Source organism: Acanthopagrus latus, chromosome 3 (assembly GCF_904848185.1).
Source record: "Acanthopagrus latus isolate v.2019 chromosome 3, fAcaLat1.1, whole genome shotgun sequence".
Taxonomy (NCBI): Eukaryota; Metazoa; Chordata; class Actinopteri; order Spariformes; family Sparidae; genus Acanthopagrus; species Acanthopagrus latus.
Window position 1 is genome coordinate 19,510,862 of NC_051041.1, and position 12,335 is coordinate 19,523,196.

The 12,335-nt window shown below is 40.7% G+C and overlaps 1 protein-coding gene across 1 annotated transcript in view; it reads right to left on the reverse strand.

The window, feature by feature from the left end:
• Positions 1-12,335, reverse strand: part of csmd2 (CUB and Sushi multiple domains 2) — a 229,725-nt gene that overhangs the window by 82,965 nt on the left and 134,425 nt on the right. The window contains exons 16-24 of the mRNA XM_037092394.1: positions 9,653-9,847; positions 8,007-8,145; positions 6,403-6,590; positions 5,454-5,642; positions 4,770-4,886; positions 3,054-3,269; positions 1,947-2,135; positions 508-677; positions 234-390 (exon numbers count right to left, since the gene is read on the reverse strand). Of these exons, the coding sequence (XP_036948289.1) occupies positions 234-390; positions 508-677; positions 1,947-2,135; positions 3,054-3,269; positions 4,770-4,886; positions 5,454-5,642; positions 6,403-6,590; positions 8,007-8,145; positions 9,653-9,847 (1,560 nt within the window). The remainder of the gene's footprint in view (positions 1-233; positions 391-507; positions 678-1,946; positions 2,136-3,053; positions 3,270-4,769; positions 4,887-5,453; positions 5,643-6,402; positions 6,591-8,006; positions 8,146-9,652; positions 9,848-12,335) is intronic.

A 12,335-nucleotide genomic window follows, 5' to 3' on the forward strand; every position in this document is an offset into this window, starting at 1 on the left:
AGTACAAGGATTAGGGTAATGAAGAGATGACCATGAATGGGGTTTTTAATGTGATGATGGCCAGAATGAGGGGTTGGAAAATGAGATGCAAGAAAACAAACTCTACTAAAATGTAAATGTTGAATGTAAAGAAATGTGTGTGTGTGTGTGTGTGTGTGTGTGTGTGTGTGTGTGTGTGTGTGTGTGTGTGTGTGTGTGTGTGTTTGTGTTTGTGTGAAAGACTTGTTACTCACTAATGAAGTGCAGTTCAAAGCCTTTGCTGGTGTTATCCGCATTGCTGATAAACTCCAGCCACATGGAGCTGGAGGTGGAGTTCAGGGTTGTGTCTAGCAGCTCATTGCCTGTAAACACCCCCAGCAGACGAGCCTTGTTACTGCTGCCATCAAAGACCTGAAAGGGACAGAGGGAGAGTGGGAGGAAGCGTCTGAATTAAGATGATCTCCACACACAGATATGCTAAAGAGGGGCGCACACACAGGGAGGGTATGACTCCCCCCACCCCCTCACTTTGAGCACGTCATCCTCCTCCAGCCTGAAGTCCCGCGCTCGTAGCTGGATGCCTTTGCCGGGCTGCGTCTGGATGGAGTAGATGCACTCGTGGTTGTTGCCGTAGTAACCGGGGTAGTTGGGTGAGAGCAGCACCCCTTGCATGCCAGTCACGGATGAGCCGCATTCAGCTAGAGAAAAAGAGATGGAGCAGAGGGACAGACAGAGAGAGAGAGCAAGAGAGAGAGGGAAGGAGAAAGTGGTGGTGTGGGAGAGAGCAGAGGACATGTCAATCGCTATATGCTTGAAACTCAGAGTGTATTTATTCATGCTGTCATGCACAGGGAGATGGGAGAGGTGATGAGGAGAGGAATGTGGCCAGAGACTATACCTGAATGTTGAAGTGCACATCATCATAATCTCAATGCAATCTGAATATGATTAACAGTCATTTCAGCTCCATTTGAAAATGCCCTTTTCTGAATCATGTCAGGGAAAAAGTTAAAAAAAAAGCTGCATTTTTTTTTTTTTGTTTTTCTTTTATTTCATTTTAGAAAAATAGCTGCCAGAATTCAAATGACCACAAATGTAACCTGAATTTTTACCTCACGAATGCAGTGAGGTAAGATGAGATGAGGCGATGGGACTGTCTGCAAGGTATATGGAGAAGTATCATGTCTTTTAAAACAAGGCTGAATACGATTGCCAGAGGGGTGGAACATAACAAAATGTGTCATCACTGTCAACCTTTAAAGATGCAGCTTCATCTAGAGGCAAAAACATCCGAGAAACTAAAAACTAGCATTTTCATTTCCACGGATAAATATGCAGTGAGACCAGGAGCAAACAAGGCTGTCAGGTTAATGTTAACAAGGTTTTATAAGGAAATCACTTGCTGCTACTACTACTACATATATGCCTGAACACTCAAAATAACATGCAATTCATTTTAACAGTTCTTTAGATATACTGAAAAGAGCCACTGTAAGGATAAACACCATCATTGTCATGGTCTGGGTTTTATTCATCATTAGGACTATTAGGATACATGTGTTTTCATATCAACACACTAATGCAGCTCTCAAGGGTTGGTGCATCATAGAACCAACACACTAACCTAAATCTTTGCAGTGTGACTCGTCATGTTTCCCAGGCATTAACAATGAGCAACATCAATAATTAACATATTTCAGCCTTTTAATGTCATCCTCATTAGGGCTGCTGCTCTATATAATTTGGACAAAGTCAAAAAGGCTGTTTCTGGGAAACTGTCCAATGTAGAGACAAAACGTGGGCGGATGGAGAGATTAAAATTCGGAGAATTGCCTCGTTTTTCCAATGTGACTGACAGTTCTTCTTAATGAGTGGGTGTGTGTGAAAAGGCTAATGTGGTAACATGGCATTGTAAGGGGGGTGGTGGGGGAGTGACAAAAGCCAAAATAAAGCATGTGACCACCTACCAACACACCTTGGCAGAGGGGAGCTCCACACCCGCCTCCTGCCCCCTAAGCAGATCACCCTCGCCGGACCCTCCAGTCGGTAACCCGGAAAACAGGAGAAGATGAGGGCATCGCCTACTCCATACTGCAGGCCTTTCCTGGTACTGTAGGGTGGGATTCCAGGATCCTCGCATGGCTCCAAATCATACTCTGATAAACAGAGAGAGAACAAAAAAAGAGGTATTTAGAGATGTATTATTCTTTTTCCTAAAAGATTGCATCCCAGTCCAGTACCATGTCTTATGATGCTTGGATGTGAGAAAGTATAAATTGAATTGAATTGATTAAGAATCTGCCATGCTTTAAAAGGTTAACACATATTTTTCCACAGATAAACAGGAAGATAAACCATGGTTAAATTAATCAAATGTCCTCCAAGCCCCAGATCAGTTCTAAACAACATGATGCTAAATGTCATTCATTCAAATTCAGAAAATATCATGTGCATCCACGTAATAGAGCTTAACATTAAAGCTTTTGTTTTAAATCCTCTGGCAAAGCTAAACATGTTTTGACAAAGGTGGCATCTGCTGTTTCACACTGTTGTTTTTTTACATTCTTTAAACTATGTTTTGGTGTTCAAATCAATTGAAATCTGTGAGAGCCAAATGAGGTGAAATGATGCTCTCACTAGGTAGGGGGGCCATCTGTGCTCTATCCTAATTGATTCATTTAAAATTAATCAATTCTCTTGATGTCAACCATTTCATAAATAACTCTCAAGTGGTTGTAATTATATATTTCTAGGCCACATACTTAAATTATTATTTGTTTCTTGCCTAAGGTGGCCTTCTAACTAGGCATGGCAGTTTGTGTCAATAACGCATCGAAAGAGACTCTTGTTATTAAAAGGTCACGGCAAGTCTCTGATCCATACTCAGGAGCCTGAGGCGTCCACTCTCAACACGAACCGTAAGTGCTTAAATGTGCAACCTTTCATTTATTTTTCCCCAACCTGTCGCTCTTAGTCTCCGCAGAATGATTAGTCTGGCTCAGTACTGTGAGCTGCACTCTCAGCCATCCTTCTTTTCGGGTCTCAGTAGTTTGAATGACATAATCCATTCTTACCTGAGAAGGTTATGTTGAATCCCTCATACGAAACAGAGAAGTCAGAGAGGAAGCGTATCTGAGCTGTGTAGTTTCCAAAAAGGCCTGCACTTAGAGGTGGTGGCAGTGTGGAGCCTGTCAGTCTCCACAGGGGTTGAGAGAAGCTGCCATTCTCTGTTACCAACAAATGGTCATGAGGGCTCTCAAGATGGAAAGTATGAAAGGTGAACTGGACACCTAAATAAGAGAGGAAGAAAGATCCATAACTAAAATGAGCTGTTGTTACGTCTTTTTGCCGCTGCATACGTAAATTAGGTATAATCATGGGATTTCCCATTGTTCACGTCGTAGAAACATCTCTTTACCAATATATCTTATTCTGTATCAAAGTTTATTTGTTAAACAAGCGTACTTCTAGACAATCTTGACTGATTAGATTACTAAAACTTGTTCAGCTCAACTGTCCCTTACTTGATATAAGTTGACAACACACGTCTGATGTCAGAAGAAACTGCTATATACACGGAGGCATTCATACCAGCCAAGTAACATTGGAGTCGCTCAGCTTTAAACAGTATGTCCTACATCACACTGAATCATCACAGCACCAGACAGGAGGCAGACAATGTGTGTTACTCTAGGTCAAGTCCCTTCCATTATCAAGGGAGTCTGGAATTTCTCCAAGACCCATCTTCTCTGTTGCTCCGGACACCATGGAGCCTCTAAACATAAAGCATGCCAAGTGTGAAGGGCTCTAAGGCCTCTCAGGGCAACCACCACATCAAAGCACAAAGTAGACATTATATGGAGGACAATATATCTGTAAATTTCTGCCACAGTTTTATACACAGAGAACAAAACACTGCCCGATGGTTCAACATGATAGATAGATAGATAGATAGATAGATAGATAGATAGATAGATAGATAGATAGATAGATAGATAGATAGATAGATAGATAGATAGATAGATAGATAGATAGATAGATAGATAGATAGATAGATAGATAGATAGATAGATAGATAGATGGATGTAATCTGATGAATTGCCTCAGCAGGAAGATTGCATGCAATAGAAGAGCTGATATATTTTGATCATTTGTTTGTGAACTGTTCATAATGAGTCCAAAAGTGAGAAGGAGTGCAATGCTCAGCCAGTGGACTGCTTTTCAAAATCTAGTGACTACTCACAAATATTTGCAACTTAGCCACACCTCACAAATCTGATGTACAACATTGTTGCCATGCCCCTAATTATCATTAGTGAAGCAAAGAATAAAAACAACAGTTAACAGTTGATTCTGATTACTGAAAAAAATATATCCCTGCAATATGGAAATTGCAACAGATAAAAAAATCACATGACAATATCTGATATTCAGTGGAAACAAGCTAAAGCATTTGTGTTAATGCAAAACACAGTATTCTGAGTCTTATAATCCCTGCTGAATCAATTCTTTGTTTTCCTCCTCTGCTACTTATGAAATATATTACAACCATGCTGAGAGCGCATCAACAAATAAGGCTGTGTCAATTTAATGTAAGCGCTCTACCAAAGGTGACATGAGTGGAAAGTCTTCCCATGGCGCTGTAGCCCTAGGCCAGCCTCTCAGCACTCTAGGCTAACAGGGACAGCTTGTTCGGCAAAATAAAAAGGCCACTCAGTGGGTGGAAATGACATTGTAAGGGAAATTGAATTTGACTGCTGCATGTGTTGACGCTGAATTTCTCTGCTAACCTTTGCCATGGGAGGTCTCGATTATCCATGTGCAGTTCAGGTTGTGCGGGTAAAAGTCTGGAAAGCCAGGTGACAGGATGGTGCCAAAGTTACCCTGGATGTAGCCTCCACACAATGCTGGCGACATCAGAGAATTGAGAGGACAGTGAAGAGGCAAAATCAGAGAGGGCATAACAAAGTTGATGCAGACAGAATTAAAATTTCCCCCCAAAATAGCAAAACCTGTCTGTGCATTTACAATGTCATAAAATGCATTTTACAAAAGTTGCCCTTCAAGATAGCATAAAAAGGACAGAGTGGTAACATCAATATCATTACGGAGTGGGCAAAAATCAATACTGCCCTTAAATATAAAAGCATTTACAGATGAGAGAACAGGCAAACTTCAAAGGGTAACGTCACCCCCGTACATATAAAACATTTATGATGAAATGAGGCAGAAACTTTTAAAGCCTAAAATAAAAGTCATTGAAAGAAATATTATTATCTTGTATGGATTTTATAATAATTCAGGAATACATAGTATTCTAAATGTGATGCAATATGAAGGAAAGTGCTCAAAATGATTTCTCATGTTTCGTCTGGAGCAACATGCAACAATGAATTTAGCTTTAATCCCATTTATGAAGAGGAAGAAATCTGGCAGGGGACTATTCATTTCTAGGTCAATATTATGGAACGTACCATCACAGCTAGGCAGGGGGCGGCTCCACTGAAAATTGGGTTCACATTCTAATGGCTCTGTGTCACTAAGGGTATACCCTGCCTCACAGCTAAATGTCACCAAAGCTCCCACATAGAAGTCATTGCCATGCCGCTGTCCGTTGACAGGTATACCAGGATCCACGCAGTGATCAGACTGTAACTGCAGGGCTGGAGAGGACAAAAAACATGCATGATCAAAGACAGAATGACACATATAGAGTAAATCTCTGCTTGCAGTGCAATTAGGATTATATCCTGTTTTCAATAGATTAAGCAGAGGTCAAGAAATGTTGAAATGTAATTTGTTTTCTCAAAGCTATCCTGATAAATTATTTACTTGAACATGCTTTTTCAACAGGAACGAACCAATATACCAAAGTTGCTGCACTTTCTTCCGCTCCATCTTGCATAGTTTCTGCCTAAGTAGTGCTCATAGTGAATTATTGAAGCTTTGCCGAGATTTACCACAGAGAAAGCACAACAGGTTATCAGTGTGAGCCACACAGGTAGAAACGAGGATGAGGGCTGTCTTTGGATTTACAGCATGAGTGAAGACTGTTGTGTGGGAAATGTCTGTGTGTCTGACAGTGTCTATGGATTGAAGAGTGAGAATGTGTGTCATAGCAGGGATATCTGACAGAATAATCTCAGCCTGTTTACTTTCTAATTATAGGTGTTCTAATAAGAATGTCTTCATGCTGAAATTGAGAGCCTGCAGAGATTTTATTTACAACTAAGACTGAAAGGTTCTTACTAGTCCAGTAAACAGGGCTTATGGCTGTTGTCACTTGACTTTGTCCATTTATATTGCGATACATTCATTTCTATTAGGCTCTGTGAAGCTTTGATGAATAATGCCTTCATCTACAGTGCATCTATCCTGTATCCTCGTGTGTCATTTGACTGCTCACAGGCATTAAGCTCTTACTTTCATAACGTATGCGGAAGCCGATGTCAGAGTGGCTCTTGTCAGTAGAGAAGAGAAGAAACAGGAAGTTGGAGGTGCTGATGAGGAACTGTGGAACCTGGGTCCCCTGGTAACTTCCAATTAGAGGTGACGAAGGAAAACGTCCATCGCGAACCTCAAGCACATCATAGTTGACCTCTGTTCGGAACCTGAGAATACAGTAATACATTGGTTAAAGGATTTCTATGCTTTACAAAAAAAAAAATATATATATATATATATATACAAAATAAGACGTGCTGGTAAAAAAAATCTAATGAAAACATTAAGTCCTCACATAAAAGTTTTAGTATAAAATATGTGCTTTGTTATCTTGTCTGAGTCTTGTGGATACATCTCAGGTTGGGTTAACAGGATGGCTAGCTAATGCAAGGCTGGACTACCAACCAGACAAACTGAAAAACTGCCTTGAGGACACATGTTACTTGTATTATGTATTTTGTATTCTTTGGAAAATTGTCTGGGAATAAGCACCACTTCATCTGAAAATCAACTGAATCAGTAAGGGATTCAATGCAGGTTCTATAATACTACCTGTCTTCTACAGCTTTAGACATCTGGCCTCAATTAAAATGCAGAAAGTTGGATTCCATGCAAACTGAATAGAAAGAATACCGATGCTTAAATGAAGCTCATTCAGATGGATATCAATTCTAACAAGATACTGACATTATTGGGGAGATTTGGTCAGTTCTGAAGGTTCTGCTTTCAACCAACATTTTGGAAACCAGGACGAAAACAGAGCAATGTTGTATCACTTCAGATTTTCATATGCTGAGTTTTAGAAAATGCCGTGCTTTGTTGAGTGCATCTGTTTTTGTGTTTGTGGTTGTGATTGTGCACGTGCACGTGCTATCTGTGTGTTTCTGTCTTTGTTGCCAGAGCCACTTCATCTTCAAAGCCATGAATAAATGGTTTCAGAACCGTGTCATCTAAATGAAGCGGCGGTTTGTGATATTTTATTGATGTAACATAAAAATTAAAGAGCAACAAACATTTATGTTGCATTCATTTTGCATGCCGTGCCATTGTGGCAGAGACAGGGATGAGATGGGCTCACAAGGATGAGCCTCAGTGAAACTCTAATGTAGTATTTGATCCTACAACTGTATGTTCTCTCTCTCAAACATCAGGACAAATTACCTGCTCCCCCATCTCTCTGGTTCCCCTTGACGGAGCATTTCCACTTACATACACATGTACGTTCACAAACTCACCGGTCTAGTTCAGCTTCTTTGTGTGCATCTGCATGTATGGACTGTAATGATATCTCTGCATGTACAGGATGGGGATATCAAATGAAAAGATCAAATGAGCACTAATAAGCATTGCTTAATAAAACATAGTGTTAGCTTAGTAGGGGCTTCATGTTGATGTGAGTTAGATCTACTGCATTACCACCAAAGAAGAGTGGCAGGAAGAGATAATAAACGATGATAGAAAGCAGAGAGATAAATGTGAGCGCATGTGGAAATTGTGACAAGGTAAAAGCCTGAAAAATCTGAGCTTGCTTTGAAGAAAAAAAAGAAAAAAACAGTGATGCGACAGCCGTCTGGGTGACTCACTTGTCGAAGATGATCTTGATGGGGTAGCCTGGAGGAGCCTCAATGATCCATTCACAGTTAAGGGCCTCCTTATAGAGTTCTGGCCAGCCAGGGGAGAGGATGATCCCACTGGGAGCCTTCAGATCCCCTCCACATGGGGCTAACGGAGGAAGTGAGAAGATGGTGAGACAGAGCGAACAGATAGGGATTGAATTATGCATGTCTCTCCTAGCTGATGTATGACAATGTCCAGAGATGATCTCATGCATCAGCCAGGGCTCATCCCATTTCTTTTACTCCCGGGATCTAACTAATGTAAATTGGTGACAGCTCATTTCAAGGTTAACCATTTCTCCTAGCAACATACCTGTTACTGCACATGTGTCTGTGTCATGTGTTACACAATGATGTGCATGTTTCCTCCTCTCTGCTGTTGTCTTTAAATCTGTCATCAAACCCCTCCTATAAAGGTTCTGCTGTCATCTCTATCAAACTGAGAAAATGGAACATCTTTGATCGCTAGCACACAAGACACTTGAGTACATCAACCCCTGTCCCATACCCTCAGCTTTGTTACTGCTCACTTTGCTGCATGTCTCTTTAACTGCCTATCCTTAACCAGAACACACAGGCACAGTTGAGGGCTTAGTTACAGTGCCAGCTCCTCGCTCCCTTTGAAGTGGAATGATTTAATCAGCCAACTCAGCATACTGAAGGACATCTATAAAACGCATTACGCTACAAACGCAGGGGTATGATAGATGGTCTCAGAGGAATACAAAGCTGCTGTGGCACACAGGGGGAAGTGACATGTTTTAATAATGGCTACTCTTTTGCGTTTCATGAATAGTGCACCCGGTGAGGCCCCTCAGAGTACTAAGCCAGGTCTGAGCGTGATGTGACACTCTGCTGGTGTCCAAGAACCACAGCTGGTTAACACCTTAATTGGCTTTATAGTAGCATTGTCAGCTATATTGGCCTTTGCTGGTTTGATAAAAATAGTTTATTGAATATTGAGTTGAGGGGGGTAAAGGAATAGTTCAGCAGTCTTTGTGTCTGCAGCATTAGATGCTTAGAAAAACAAAGCTTTTCTATATTCACAGGCAATCTTTATTCAGATCTTAGTGACCCCTGACATTTACATTTATGACAATATTGATTGGACTGATTTCTGGTCTTCCCTTTAATAAACACCAATCTGTTCAGTACTTGGCTGTGTCTTTACAATCGTCAGATGCAGTGATGCTGAATTTACAAGCTAGAGTGAGTGGTAAAACAAACACACTCCCATTTCATCTGTTTATAGCAGTTGTGTATGAGGTGTTAGACCATGGAACAAATGCTTTGAGAAGGGGGGGATATGCACACCTTCCTTCTAATGACTTAAATCCTCTGCATATTTACTCTGGTGATATCTGGATTTTTCTGATCCACAGCTAGCTGTGCCAGCCCAAACATACCTGCCTGCTGTGTGATACTGGATAAGAATCATAAAGAAATCCCACTCATTTTGTTAAAAAGATAATTTATGCACCCATATGTGTCGCCAGCAAGAGGCTTCACCTCATGCCAGCTGATGAAAACAACATTTGTCGAGGTTTTAGCTAAGACAGTTTGGATAACAGAGAGTCATCTGACATGAAGTGGAACCACTTCATTATACACACCTTCACAGCGGGGAACTGCATTATCCCACACGACATTGCCATCCTTGAGAATGCAAGAGATGGTCTGCGAGCCGTGGGTCTTAACAAAGCCCTCCTCACACAGGAATGAGATGGAACTGCCCAGCTGAAGGCTCTCACCAAATCGCTTCCCATTCACTGGCACACCCGGATCTGGGCACTCATTGTGGCGAAATGCTATTGAAATTGCAGAGAGGAGGTATCGTTAGTGAAGGAGAAGACATAGGTGTGAAGTGATATTTTTCATTTCACACCTATGTCAAGTCACATTACATAAAATCACAAAATGTAATCCTTAAAAAAAGCAAGAAAACCTTTTTGTTGCTTCTTAAAGTAAATTAGGAAACAAAGTGTTATCTTGTTGAAAAAACAAGAAAAATAAAAGATCACCCATAATTCTTTCATTAATACTTGTCACATGTCACATTGTCTGTGCAAAGATTCTAACTTCCACGGAGCTACTAAAATAATTACCCAAGTTTCTTGACAAACTTTTCCCAACCTAATGTCAGCGTTTAGCAATGCCAGCATTTAACGAGAAGAAATTTGTTTCACTTAGTGAGTCACATTGATTCTCCCTGCTGCAGTGATTCCAGAGGGTGGGAAACCACACCGTATGCAGATCATCAGTGCCAGATGACACCGCTGAACATTAAGTGGAGTAAACAAACAGGGATAATTGTTTTCACACATCCTGAAAACTTTATCTATCTGGTTTCTCAATGAAACTTCAAGCAGGAACCAGTTAGAAAGGCCACATATAAAAGACAAAGTCACACAAGAGGCATAACCCTGGAACAAGAAGTGTAAACAAATACATCACCTGCACCCATATCTCTCTCACTTACACTCTTGCACTCACTGGTGTACACATATACGGGTTGGTGACACATGTAGGTGTTGATAAATCCCTCTTCTGTATCCATTGGACCTAAACAGAGCGCCAGCCACACCTCATCCATCATGATCATCTTATTTATTAATGTGCAAAAAATCCTCTCAATACAGTTTGGCATGTCCTTAATTAACATGAATGATGGAAGTTGTCCGCTCTGCCCCACAACCCCCTTAAAAAACACTGCAGTTGGATGACACTGTTCTCAGGAACTAACCGTCATCTTCAATTAACTGCTCCTGACATTCATTCACCACGCTGCATTGGTTATTTATTTATTCATCTAACTTGCTAATTAATGCATTAGTTGCCATGTGTTGTCCACATTGCAGGCTCACAGAGGCACCTGGGCTGGGCTGATGGCATGTCTGCAAATGAGCTAGAATCAGGGCTCAAAGGCATTATGGGTAAGCTGAAATATGTTGAAAATGAAATATGCTGAAATATGAAATATGTTATATTTCAGCTGCCGCAGAAACAGTCTTGAGAACTATGTAGAATCAGGTCATTTTCATTTTAGGTGCCAGCTGTTGTAGTAGTCTGGTTTAAAGGTCACAAAAAATGACAAGTACATTTTTGTGATAACATTGTCAAAAAACATGACTCAACTACACAGACGGTACAAAGTAGAGCTGCTGCAAACAAATTTGGCCTATCTATAGAAATGACAATAATAATACACATCTACTATAATTACTACTAAGGGATGGGCACTGGAAATTCACAACAGCCTAAACCGAGGCTTACTAGCGATATCTTTAACTGGATCATTTTACCTTGCATTGTAGATCAGCGGCTTAGTGAGGAAAACTATTTTTTTATCATTCAATCTGTATATTTTTTTTCCCCCAGTTACAGTACAATAACTATGATGCTCAGTGAAAATCACTTTGCAGACAGAAAGAGGGCAGTGGTGATGAGGCGTACAAACCTTATTTAGGAATATACTGGCTCATGAAACACTAGAATGGCATTCTGTAGAGTGCAAACCTCAACCAAGACCCAACAGTCCACTTCTGTACTCACTCATAGGCACCAGCCATTTAATATCTGAACCAACCAACAAAAAAGCAATCAGACAGGAGTGACAACATAATCTCCTTGGTGGAGGTACCTACTACAGAGTAGAGCCTTACATCGACTGGAAGTTAACCAGAAGTCAAAAATATGTTTTTGTTGCTAATGGTAGTGTCCCTGACCGTAACTCAGCACAGACAGGTTTACATGAGAACGTCCACTCAGTGTCATGTCTACTACATTCTCTCCAGCAGAGGAATGTCTATGAACTAGGGGCTAGAGCTACAAACTAGACTAGATGAAGGAAACACACTAAACAAGTGAAAAAAAATACATTTTATTGCTTGTATTAAAGTGAGTCACTGCAGCTAATTTTAGTGCCAAGTCTTACTGAGACACAGCTCCAAGCGGCACCTTTACTATCTATGGGCCAGCTTTGTGGCTTTATCTCTGTACAGAGATATTCATTTTGAGTTGTGGAAAAATGCAAAGATCAGGCTCATTACACAAAATCACATATGCAATGGATGCAAAAATCCTACTGCCAAAGCCTCACGGTACAGTATATCCATGAAATGGGTTTACCAGTATGCAGCCAAAGTGTACTGCGTCAGAGAACAAAACCCATCTGGAATTTCCTCAGAAGTCAGCAGCTACCCAGAATAGAATATAATGAGCACTGCTGCAATTTATCTGTCAGGTAGGGATGCTGCAACTTTGTTTGGGTTTTATTTAGATGTTAAGTCTCTATTT